This window comes from Cryptomeria japonica, chromosome 2, assembly GCF_030272615.1.
Source record: "Cryptomeria japonica chromosome 2, Sugi_1.0, whole genome shotgun sequence".
Taxonomy (NCBI): domain Eukaryota; kingdom Viridiplantae; phylum Streptophyta; class Pinopsida; order Cupressales; family Cupressaceae; genus Cryptomeria; species Cryptomeria japonica.
In genome coordinates, this window is record NC_081406.1 from 606,748,766 (window position 1) to 606,761,730 (window position 12,965).

The window sequence follows — 12,965 nt, forward strand, 5'->3', positions numbered from 1 at the left end:
CCCGCGAGTCCCTGCGAAAGACTCGCGAGTCCGAGCGAAAGACTCGCGCGAGTCTTTGCGAAAGACGCGCGAGTCTTTCGCAGGGACTCGCCTGGACTCGCCACGCGAGTCCTAGGCGAGTCGACTCGGCTCGCCAAAGGACTCGCGAGTCCGTGGCGAGTCCAAGGCGAGTCAAAGAGTTTTAAAACTATGAACTATAGAACCCCAAAGAATAGTTTTAATACTCATACAAGGATGAAGGAAAATTAAATTAAATTAAATCATAAACTTAAAAAAAAACCAACAAATTAAAAATTCAGAATTTTACACAATCAGCGAATAGTATTATACAATTAAAAGAAAAAAAAAGTAGGAAGTTTCTATCAAAAACTTACCTTGATGATCTCCTACATTCACTTGGCAAATGTATCATCCAAAATGATCTTCATGACCCTCTCTGCTTCAACCTTCCTGCAATAAAAACTCTCCAACCACCTTTTCACTTATGAACATACACTTAAAGGTTGGGCAATGTCTGTGACACTCTACAAGGAGATGAAATTAATGGCAAAGTGTGTGATTCCTAACCACATGAGCTCCTTGCCATTAATGTGCTCTCTCGTGAGATTCAAGACCCATGTGTGGTGGTAGATGTATTTTCTAGCATCCCTTGCATCTTCCACGACATTCTTCACCCTTCTTAGTTTCTCTATGTGCTCAAAGAGAAGGTCAAGGTCGTGGGGAGCACAAAGGCTTCAAAACAATGTAGGGTGCCTCACCTCTAGAAGTATATCAGCTACCACATGCACACATGTATTATCCATTACAATTTAGATCATAGTTCACATACTCGAACTCGACAAACCCCAAATTTTCAACACTGCAAAAATTGGCAACTTAAAAAATACTTGAATTACTATAAATAAAAAGGAATCGCACATTTTTGCAATTTATGGCACATTTTTGTAATTGCAATCACATTTTTGAATCTATATTTGCATTTTTCAATGGCCATGTTTTTAAAAAATAACATTAAGGCACACATCAAATAAAACATAAATACCAGTTTTTGCAACATTTTTGGACATTTTTTACCACGTTTTTCCTACTTCTTGACAAGTGGTGAGTTGCTACTCAAGCTATGCATTTCAAGATTTTATTCAAGAGTACTTACCAAGCTTTCAATTATTTGGCAAGTATGCTAACTATGATCTAGAAAACAGTTTCTACCTCCATTTCCATCACTACCTCATCCAACAAGTTGCATGAAGTCCCAACATTGTTCATTGCACTAGTGGTATCAACTAACTTTAAAAACAAAAATTGGCCTTCTCAAGCCACTTAAAAGTTTGTGTCTTTTTCTTACCATCCATCCACTCATTAGATAAAAATTAAAATGTTGTAGCCCTTCTTTTTCCAAACTATTTTTCATTCCTCTAGTAGCTGATTTGCATTTTCTACTACATCCTACAATAATGGGCCATTCAACTCATAACAACTCAGGAGCATGAACCTCTTACCTACCACTATCAATGTAATGACCAATAGCTCCCAATAAGGTCTTGTAACAACACTTAACACAATGTTGTCATAATACCGAAACTTGACACATGGCAACTTCACCTCATGATGCAATTCCTTATAACATGCAGCAGCTTCTAACAAAGGTTGCACACTAGGAATATTCTGGGGAGAGAGAAAACTAGAACTATGGCTGCCCACACTACATAATGCTTGTACCTATGGCCCAATGGAAGAAGAGCCCCATATAGCTCAATCTGACCCTATAGAACTCATACCTAAGGCTTCTAATGCCTTTGTCATCCTCTTTTTCCCAAATTCTTCCATTCATATGCTACAAGGAGAAATTTGCCTCATTATCAACCTTCTAAGACACTTGTGTACATGCCACAACATTTTAGCAAGAAATCTGTGAAATTTGATATTTAAGACAATTTATCTCTCCTCTCGTATCCATCTTGCAATAATAATAAACAACCATTACTAGCTTTGTACCTATTGTCCCATGTTTCCAAGCAGGGTCCCTAGGCTTGCTGCCATCTCTCCTACTTGTGAGTGCCATTTTATTTTTGGGAAAATGAAAATAAACCCTACCAAAAGGGAACAGAAAAAATTAAACGGTATCCTCTCCACCTAGAAGTAAATTAAAAAGTGAAACTTTTAACTAGTTACTAAACTTTAGTAGGAAATAAAAAATTTAAAAAAAGAAAAACCAGCAGCCTAGCACAAAACATTTAGATATGATGGGACAAAAAAATTGGAAATTTTTCTAAATAACATTCAAAAATGTCTCCTATCTTGCACAGTAACAAATAATCTCCCTCACTTTACCAAAAATAATCACCAAGCCTCAGGTCGCCACCTTCCTTGAGCTATAGATACTGTAATAGACAGATTTGACAACAGAGCGTTTGCAAACAAACATGCAAATTAAGTCTTCATGGTAAGTGAAGCTTGTTGCAAACAGGCCTACATCCACTTGCATAGAAGAAATGTTTGAACTTTGACCTTGTTGTCTTGTTACACAATGCAACTGGAAACTAAAACTCCCTACTGCTCAGAACAATGCAAACTTATCTTTTTTTCCATGCAAAGTTACATTGTGAAACCACGGATGAGATTTTGATAGAAAATTACAAGTTTTTGAGAAAAACTTGCCAATTACTTGGCTGTGAGCTTTTAGGCAAGTTACTCATGATCCAGTTTCACTCACAAGTTTAGCAAGTAACTGGCAGGTTTTTCAAGTATGACAGTACCACATATTGTGTGTGTATCTTAGTACTCTCGTCTGTAGGTGTTTGTAACCCATATAGAGCTGATTGTGAAGACCACAGCAAGTTTAATGTGCACTTGAATGGCAACACTTCTAATCTTCCCAATTTGTCTTGTGCTAGACAAGTAGTGATGAATTGGCGATCTTGTAGATACAATTAACCTTGGGAAAGTGTTTGGAACATGGATTAGAAAATCGCCAAACTCGGCGAGCCCGAGTCCGAGACATGCTCGCCGAGACTCTGGAACTCGGACTCGGACTCGTCCGAGTCTGACGAGCAAACTCGCCAGACTCGCTGAGTTGGCGAGTTTGGCAAAAACTCGCCAAACTTGGCGAGTCCCGTGCCTCGAACTTGGCCCGCGGAAAAGGCCCGAAAAAGGCAAAAAAAAAGCATTTTTAAAAGATTTTTTAACTTCTATTTTTTATGTTATTTATCCTCCAACCCTAAAAGTGAACTTCATTTCATTCATTTGGAAAAATAGGAGGAGAAAAGTGAGTTGTGAAGAAAAACAAGGGTGCATTGAAGAAAAAACAGCAAGGAGGAAGCTCAAGTTTTCTTCAATTTATCACATTGGGGCTGCATTGTGTTTGGATTTGGTGCATCAAGAGTTGGATAGGAAGAGTTTGCAGCTCATTTCAAGCTTGTTGTAAAAGGTAAGATTGTTTTTTTGGAGATTTTTTTGTTTCTTGTTTTTTGTTTCTTGTATGCAAAAATTTACAAACCCTACCTTAGTTTTTTTTAATATATGTATTAATTTCAGTTTGTATTTGTAATGTTTTATAATTTATTGCAGCAAACTTCACTTTATTATTTGCCTCAACTTCAAGTTTCACAAAACTATCCTACAATGTCTACTTCAGCTTCTAGACCCCCCATTAGAAAGGACCCTGCTTGGAAATATCATGAGGATTTTCCAGGGCAAGGAAAGGGGCAAACAAAATGTACATTTTGCAAAACAATATTCCATGGAGGTATATATAGACTGAAATACCATATCTATGGTGTGCGTGGACATGATGCCGAACCATGCCTAAAAGCACTCCCTAAGGCCGTACGTGAATGTTATGTAATGGTTGAGGAAATTGAAAGGAAAAAGAAACAAAAGGAGGATCGAGTGGCCATTGGGAGAGAGGCAAATTTAGGAAGAGGGGCACAGTTAGGTTGTGTTGGAGGCCCTTCTTCCTTACCTTCATATCGTCCCACTCAGTTTGCTACTACTAGTGCTTCCGCTTCTACTTCTATAAGTGGCAGTGCCACCGCCACTTCTCATGCTCCTAGCACTAGTAGTTGTAGTGGGAGTGTTAGCATTGGACCTAGGATTCATAAATCTAGGTTGGATACCTTCTTTGTGCCTCGCACTACTCCTAGGTCCCAACAGTCGCTCGAGGGCATGGGTTGGAACAAGGAGGTCCATGATGCTGCTAAAATGGCAGTTGGCAGGTTTTGGACCTACAGCAATATTCCATTCTTTGTAGCCAGGTGAATGTTTTATAACTTTTCTATTTGATTGTTTTAATTTTTATACTTAACTTATCTCATTGAATTTTTATACTTTACTTATCTCATTGAGTTTATTTGCGACAGGTCTCCTTATTGGCAAGAAATGGTTGATGCCCTTACCATATGCGGGGCGAGGTTCAAAGCCCCTACTGAGAGTGATTTGAGGGGACCCATTTTGTCTCAAATGGTGGATGATGTGAAGAAGGATTTAGATGAACGACGCCAAATATGGAGCACTAAAGGTTGCACCATCATTACTGATGGTTGGACGGATAGGAGAAATAGAACTCTCCTTAATTTTCTTGTTTCTTCCGCAGGTGATTGATTAATTTTAGTTTCATATAGTCTTTATTTTTATTTTTTTTATCTAATGGTTTATTGAATGATCATTGACCTAGCTTTATTTTTTTATTTCAGGGGGCACCGTTTTCATCAAGTCCATTGATGCCTCCGTCCATTGCAAGAATGCCACCTACCTATGTGAGCAGATAGAGGAGGTGATTGATGAGGTGGGTGAGGAGAACGTGGTACAGGTGGTGACCGACAATGCAACAAATTATGTTGTTGCGGGTAAACTTTTGATTACAAACTAATTTTGTTTGCAAATTAATTACTATCTTGTAGTTTGTACCTCCATTAATTACAATTTACAATGCAACAAATTATGTTGCTGCAGGTAGACTATTGATGGAGAGGCACCCATCTATAGTTTGGACTCCATGTGTTGCTCATTGCATTGACATGATGTTGGAGGATATTGGAAAAATCCCATGGGTCAAGAGATGTGTAGAAAGGGCAAGAAATGCATGCAAATTTGTATATAATCATTCGTGGGTGTTGGCTCTTATGAGACAATACACAGAGCATAAGGAGTTAGCTCGTCCAGGAATCACAAGATTTGCCACAAACTTCATCACATTGCAGTCCATGCTTAGGTCTATGTCGGCCTTGAGACGTATGATTGTTGGTGAGGAGTGGTCTTCCTCATCCTATGCTACCACCCCTGCAGGGAAAGTATGGCAAACTGCATTTTTGATGAGCGAGACTTTTGGGTCCCTTGTGATGAGATAGTGAAGATAATTTTTTTATAAATTCTACAATTTAACTTCATGTTTTATAACTTATTATATGTATTCTCTTATTTGCTCATTTTTCTAAATTACACAATATTTTCAATTTTGTAGTTTGTTAAGCACTTGGTGGTTTTGTTGCGAGTTGCCGATGGAGAAAAGCCCGCAATGGGCTATATATATGAGGGCATGGATAGGGCGAAGGAGGGCATCAAATTCGTCTATGGAGGAGATGAGAGAAAGTATGGTCCCATTTGGGAGATCATTGATAGGAGATGGCATCATCAGCTTCATAGGCCCATCCATGTAGCAGCCTATTATCTGAGTCCGACATTCCGTTTTATCCCTTCTTTCAAGGCTGATGTGGAGGTCCTTAATGGGCTATACTCAATCGTGGAGAAGATGGGACCTGCTGGTACTCCTCAGATAGAGCTTATTCGAGAGCTACAGTTGTTCTCAGATGCACAAGGGGAGACCTTCTCTCGTCCTGTCGCCAAAGACGGTAGGACAACTATGATGCCAGGTAAAAATAAATTGTAAGGCTTAATTTTAGTTTTATTGTATATTGTAACTCGTTAAATGAGTTCATGAGTGAGATTGATTTTATTTATTTTTCTCATTTCAAACTCAGATCATTGGTGGAGCTTTTTTGGCCCAACGAAACCAAATATTCAGAAGTTGGCCATTCGCATCTTGAGCCAACCATGCAGCGCATCAGGTTGTGAGCGCAATTGGAGTATGTTTGAGCACATACACTCCAAGAGGCGCAATAGATTATAAGTGGAGAAGATGAATGATCTCATCTTTGTTCACTACAACGTCCACCTGAGAATGAGAAAGAATGCACTAGTTGACATCTCTCCTATCATTCTAGATGCGGTTGATCTTGAAGCAGAGTGGGCCAAATCCTAAGATTCCTGCAGCTGTCTTTAGTGATGATGACACTGATTGGATCGACTAGGTAGATATAGAGGCTGAGGCTGTAGCCATGGCAGAGGAGCAGAGACAAGAAATACTGAGAGTGACACAATTGTTTCTGATGTTGGTGAGCATGGCATTGTGTCATGGGGAGCGACTATGGCTGCTGAATCATCCAGGACCTACCTTAAACGCCTTCACAGGGGGCCAGGGCGAGAGGGTGCATGCTCCTCTGAGCCATAGGCTTGTAGTTGTATTTACCTTTGGTATTTGTGTGGAACATTTGATGATGATCATATGATGACATGGATTTTTTATTCCATGAGTTTTGTAATATTGTATACATTTGACAATATTTATATATTTATGTTTGTTATTTCCTTCAGCTACAATTTGCGTTTATGCTTATGTGATTGATGTATACTTGTGTATGTAATCAAATGAGCTGAGTTTGATGATGTTATTGTCTTTAAGGTGTATTCAATAAAGGGTGCATGAAACAAGTTTTAAATCTTTAAAAATCTCTAAATTTCTTGAGTTTTTCACTTTCCCAAGTCCAACCAAGTCTGACTCTGAGTCCCGAGTCGAGTCCCGTTTCTTTGGTTTGGAAGTACCATGGACCATGAAAAATTAGTCGCCATTGCTACAATCCATGAAAATGGACTTGCCGAAATTGGAGTTGTATCCAAAGAATCCACCTTGATCAATCACCTAAAATATGAAAATGGATGAGAAACCTAGAAGAGAGCAATCTAATAATAAAAATCTAGAATTGTTATTATACAACTTATCTTGCTTCCTTTTTTGTACAAAATGAAAGAAATATTCTGAATTTAATGAATACAGCATTAAAATTTTAGGCATGCTTTAAAAGCTAGAATTTAACAGTAAATGCCGCATGGTATAAAAATTTAAGTCAAAGGGGTTGGAGCCCAATTGGTTGAGCGAATGAGTTCCTATGTTGGAGACCCAAGTTCAAATCCCCAACTGACATCTACATGGATTTTGTTGGGTCTGGTGACTCTTAAGTTGTTATTATAGTGTTTGATGAATTAAGCAAATTACTTACCACATCCACTTTTGGGTTTGGTATACCCCAACGGTCAAGGCTAGGTGCAAGTCCTGTGTGAATTTGATGGAGAAAACACCCCTCATTTGTGACATCTAAGCTTTAGAACTCCCCACAAGGGGATAACACAATCAAAAAATAAAATAAAAAAGTAAAAAGCATACATAAAATAGTCCATGCTCAAGTCAGTTCATATACAATAATCTGCTCAGGGAAAAACCCTTAAGGTTACGCAAACTCAATTACTTCAGTACATTAGTAAAACCGAAAACTGTGATTCTCAGCTGGTGCATGAAATCAAACTTCAGTTTTATCACAATTATCATCTGTCTACCTTATAAATAACCTAGAAAACCAAAAGACTTGTCCAAAAAACAAATTCTAGATATGTCCAGTCTTTCTTAAAAAACACACGGGATAAGAAAATAAATTCTAGAATAGGATATAAGAGTAATGTAACTAAGGTTCAGTTTTAATGCTTTGGAATTTATTCAAATAGCATCAACATTTCTCAATAACAACAACCAAAACTAAATTTCTTTGAATAGCTGCCAAACACATGCATGCCCAACACTGTGTAACCAAGAAAAAACCTGCGAGATTTGTGGTATTTCTCAAGCAATGAAACCAATCGTGTGTCCTTTACTCGGTCATCCAAAACCTGAAAATGAGAGATTGAAGGTTTGTGTTAAGTCAGACGACAGAACATGGATTCTTCAAAATTATATCTGAATTAATACTTTTAAAGGGTTCAACCATGATACAATCATTCCCATCTGATAAATTGAAACACGGAGAGAGAGAGAGAGAGAGAGAGAGAGAGAGAGAGAGAGAGAGAGAGAGAGAGGGGCTATTTGAATAATACTGTAAAAATATCTTGTCTTGATTCAAGCTTCAAAATTGATATTTCAAAATGTATATGTAATTCCAAACCACAAGAATTCCAGAATTTATATTTGAAGATAACGGAAGCTAATGGACTGCCATAATATGCCAATAATGTGATTCAAGTTTGAATCTCATACCTCCACTATTTGCATCACATCATGATTCGCAGCCAAATCCTGGGACCCAACCACCACCTAGAACAAAAGGTTCTTCGTGTAAGTGTACTTTGCTGGACTATCATTTTTGTGGTAAAATCAGACAAATAAATTCTACTAGAAAGGTAAAATAAAAGCAAATGTGTGTTAATAACTTAATTATGATCACACAGCGAAACATCATTAAACTCAGGCAATATCTGCATTGAACCAGTTTATGAAAATATGCAGCCTGTAAAAGTTGAAAACTATCTTCCTTGTGTTATTTGAGGTAAAATGAACATGCTTGATATTGATAAATAATCTGATTTCCTAGGAACCAACATAAATACCTTTATAGGATTTGGGTCCATAAACTCTTTGGCAAGTTGATGAACACTTGGTGGCCAAGTTGCACTGAACATAACCATCTGCCGAGCTGCATATGGGAGAAGAAAGTTTAGAGGCTCAGTCTCACTAACATTATAATACCAAGCTATCAGCATAAGTTGAAGAACTTGCCCACTTTTTCAATTAAAAGAAACTTTCATTTCAGAAATACTTATGGAGCACACAAAAGTGGTCTGTGATAAGTTTGTTGCAATCGTCTTATTTTCTATCATTTAGTTTATATCAATACAGGTGGTGTCTAGAGCAATCTGTGGTAAGGCTTTGGGGTTTCAAAGTTGTGATGCTACGACAATTGTAAAACAAACTAAGATGCAGCTGAAATCTAACATTTCCTACACTACTCTCCATTACTTTGTTGCAAATCTAAAGATTCATGCTTGAAAAAACAATCTACACTACTGCCAATGCAACACACATACAGAAGCAAATACTAATTCAGAATTAAAGATCAATGTTCATCTCTACTAAAAACAAGAAAACACATATGCTGGAATAAATGCTGAACAGAAGTAAAGCTGGAAAGTAAATGCCTGCAAAGTAAACATTTTTATTTGATTTTAAGAATTTAATGATTTTGTGAATACCTGCAGGTTAACAGAGCAAAGGGAAACTAATCTAATTACATCACAGTGAAACAGCCAACTTCTGACACATAATAAAGAAATTTAACAAAATAAAAGAGGTACCAAAAGTTCACCTCCTTCTGCTGGAGTGGACCTGACTCCCCTTCTGGAGGGATCTTCTTGAGCTTAACACAGAATTAGGAAAATTTTCTTATTTTCATTCAATGAGACCTCGTATGGTCATACAACAAGAGGAGGAATGAAATTTCCACCAAAAAAAATTTGAAAACAAAGAACTATCTTTTTAATCTAATGGCTCTTTTTTATACATCTAAGCCTTATTTCATAACTGAACTGGAAAACTAAACTAGACGGAACTTTTCCCTAATTTTATTCAGGCTAACAATCTTTTATTCCAACAAGGGACACTAGCTATTCTAACCAAGAGATACCTTTGATTAAAGGCAAGAGAGAGGTCATACAGGCGTGACCTATTTTAGAGGGAGTTTTCCTGAAAAAGAATTTCAGTTATTCAAATGACTCGAACCTCAAACTGGAAAGAACAAGGTATAGAAAAAGGGAACTGAAGTGAGCTAAGAGTTTTATGATGATCAGCTGGACAGCTTGAATCATATGAGGTTGCCCTACTCTTTGTGAAGCGCATACCAAGACTAAAATCAGGCACAAAATTTGCAAAGCTAACTTCAACTTTGAAAAAGATTGAACAGTTATGATTTAGAATGCTATTCCAGTGTTCAGCAATCCACTACCGGAGATTTGACCTCAGAGATGATTCTAAAACCCTTGAAATTTGTTATTGAAATGTAGAGACATCAATGCATGGAGAGGATAATTGCTTGTAACAAACTTCTCCAAACTTACAAAACATGAAATACACAAGACTTAGACTTTTGAACTATAGCATTATATAAAGACCAGTGTAGACACCACACAAATTTTGCTGCTTGCAAAAGCTCCTAAATTTAACAAAAGATCAATAAGATTTCCATAGAAAGAGATTGCATTTATGACCAATGATTTTTCCCAGATCATTCACAAAGCTGACAATTATTACAATCTTCCTACACAACATTTCCAATGGTCATGCCATACTACAAGTATGCAATCATTTTCTTAAATTTGTTGCAACAACTGTTTCCCCAGACCGGTTGCATTCTACACTATTGAATTTAAGCATTAAATTTACCACAAAACATTAAGCACACACTCAATCAAGCTTCAAAGGAGATATTCAACACTTGGAGAGCACAATTATCATGATGCCCACACCTCACACACTGCAGGACATTCCTTTGGATCAAATTTTCTATAGAACAGGAAAAAATCTTCCTCATATGCAAACACATGATGCCTGGAGAGACCTAACTTTACTGATTTCTAATGCCATTTAAATGGCTGGAAGACAGCCCATAACTTAGGGAGTCAAATCTCCTTCTCAGTTTCAACAAACAATATGGGAAAAAATCAAGCCTCTCAGCTACCATCTACTCAAGCAGCAACTTGGCATCCGAATCATGTCTGCCTCTCCAAATTGCTCATTATGTCATCACAACATCCCTAGCTATCACCACAGAATTTTTTTATCAACTAGGCAATTAATGTTTTAGCAAAACATATCAAATCTTCCATTTTAATTTCTCTCTTGCTTTGCCCCTCCCTTAAACTTGCATTTGAATCTTTGATAGGACTTGAAAGCCATCCAACTTGAATAGATATTGTAAAAAGACATGTGAATTGATCCAACTTTAAAATTTTCCAAGCCTTGCTTCAAGTTGCTTGAATTCAACACCACCTTCTGTTGAAATGATGTAGCTTCGGTAAGATAAATGATTGAATGAGATAAATGAAGTCTCTCATTCAATCATCTATCCTATCGATAAATCTACATACTAAGGGTAGACATCATAATCATCCTTATAAGCATCAAGATATGATCGTATTTGCTATGCAGTGATTTCATTTATATGCTGTGATTGTAATCGGTTCTGCATATCTATTCTAGTTGTCATATGACAACACTAATTAATGTTGTCATATGATAACTACAATAGTTATCACCTTAACATATTTTTGCTCTTATACCGATTCATAATCGGGTTACATTTACCACCGATTACCACAAAATAGCATTAAGTATAAACCGATTGGTGATCGGTTAATGATTAAATTGCATTAGAATCCAACCGATATATTATCAGATACAATGATAAGCAAACCGCATTTAATCACAAATCGTTTGGCATTTGTTATAAATCGGCTTTGACATTAACCGATAGTTTTCGGTTTGCTCCACGAAGAGGCACCACCCTTGATCAAGACATGTCTTGATCGGACATGTCATGAGACATGTCCGGTCAAGGCATGCCTTGATCTCAAGGCAATGCCTATATATGTGCCGTGAAGCATGCTGAAGATAATATCGAAATCAATAAATATTATCTACAGCCACCTGCAACCAAAGGAGTTTAAATTCATGATCAGAAATAACTAAGAGAGTACACATTAATAGCATTGAATATTGTCTAAGAAATTAAAGAAAGACAAAATCCTTAACATTCCAATTTTGAACATAAATTTGAATACTTTTACACCTTCACTAATCATGTAGCTGAATTGACAAACCATATATTTTGCTACTTTCAATTGAACATCAGAAATTTGACCAATGAGCTAACCAATCTGAAAAATGCACCCTTGATCAATGGCCCCCATGTATCCCTTTACTTAGATCCGTGGAAGCAAGTGATCAATAAACCATCAAAATGCTCACCAATTGGTCAGCCTATCCACCACAATCAATTCGGTCATGTTTGGTGTTCATTTCCCATTCCTTCAAGCATATCCTTAGCACTTCAGATATTAAAACCCCATAGAAATCAACAGCTGATAAATTTTTGCCATCAAAGTATATGGCTTCAATAGATAATAAATACCCAAGATGTACAGCCCCTTAATTCACCAATATATCACAATTGAAAAAATTGTGGCATGTAGCCAACAGGCTACAATCCACATGCCTCCTTCAATACACTAACAAACTTGCTAAGAACACCATTGACTAGACAAACAAACCTGCCATCACTTACCACTAGGCTCCACATGGCAAAACTACATTCATTGCTACAAAACTATACCATTATAAAAATTCCTCAATCAATAAGAGTTAATTTTACCATGCCAAGTGTCCTTCAAATGTTTCCTATTCATTACCTGGATCCACCACCTTTATTGTTTAAAGACCAGACAAGATTAAAACTGAGATGCTTTGGCCTTGATGATCAACGATATAGATGGATAGCTAGACTACCAAGGTGCAGGGCTTGATCATCCCTTATAGTGCATTCTAACCCCATCAATTAATGGTCTGGATGAATTTATCATCAATATTAATGGTCGAGGGATATTTCTCTTTGGCCCGAATTACTTGAACATCTTTAAAGAAACTAATTGACTACAAAAGCTAATCCAAACATGTCGCACACACTCTTATTATTAAACTTGGCTATAATGCCCTTTGATTTGCCTTGAAGATCAATGGCTTTGGCAAATCGGTAAACTGCTAGTGTCAAATGGTATAATCTATCAAAGTGCCTCAATACACAGTAGTTCATTAGATC

At 37.1% G+C, this 12,965-nt stretch overlaps 1 protein-coding gene across 1 annotated transcript in view; it reads right to left on the minus strand.

The window, feature by feature from the left end:
* Positions 1-12,965, minus strand: part of LOC131043842 (DEAD-box ATP-dependent RNA helicase 5) — a 95,302-nt gene that overhangs the window by 28,451 nt on the left and 53,886 nt on the right. The window contains exons 6-8 of the mRNA XM_057977075.2: positions 8,707-8,792; positions 8,357-8,413; positions 7,925-7,992 (exon numbers count right to left, since the gene is read on the minus strand). Coding sequence (XP_057833058.2) covers positions 7,925-7,992; positions 8,357-8,413; positions 8,707-8,792 — 211 coding nt within the window. The remainder of the gene's footprint in view (positions 1-7,924; positions 7,993-8,356; positions 8,414-8,706; positions 8,793-12,965) is intronic.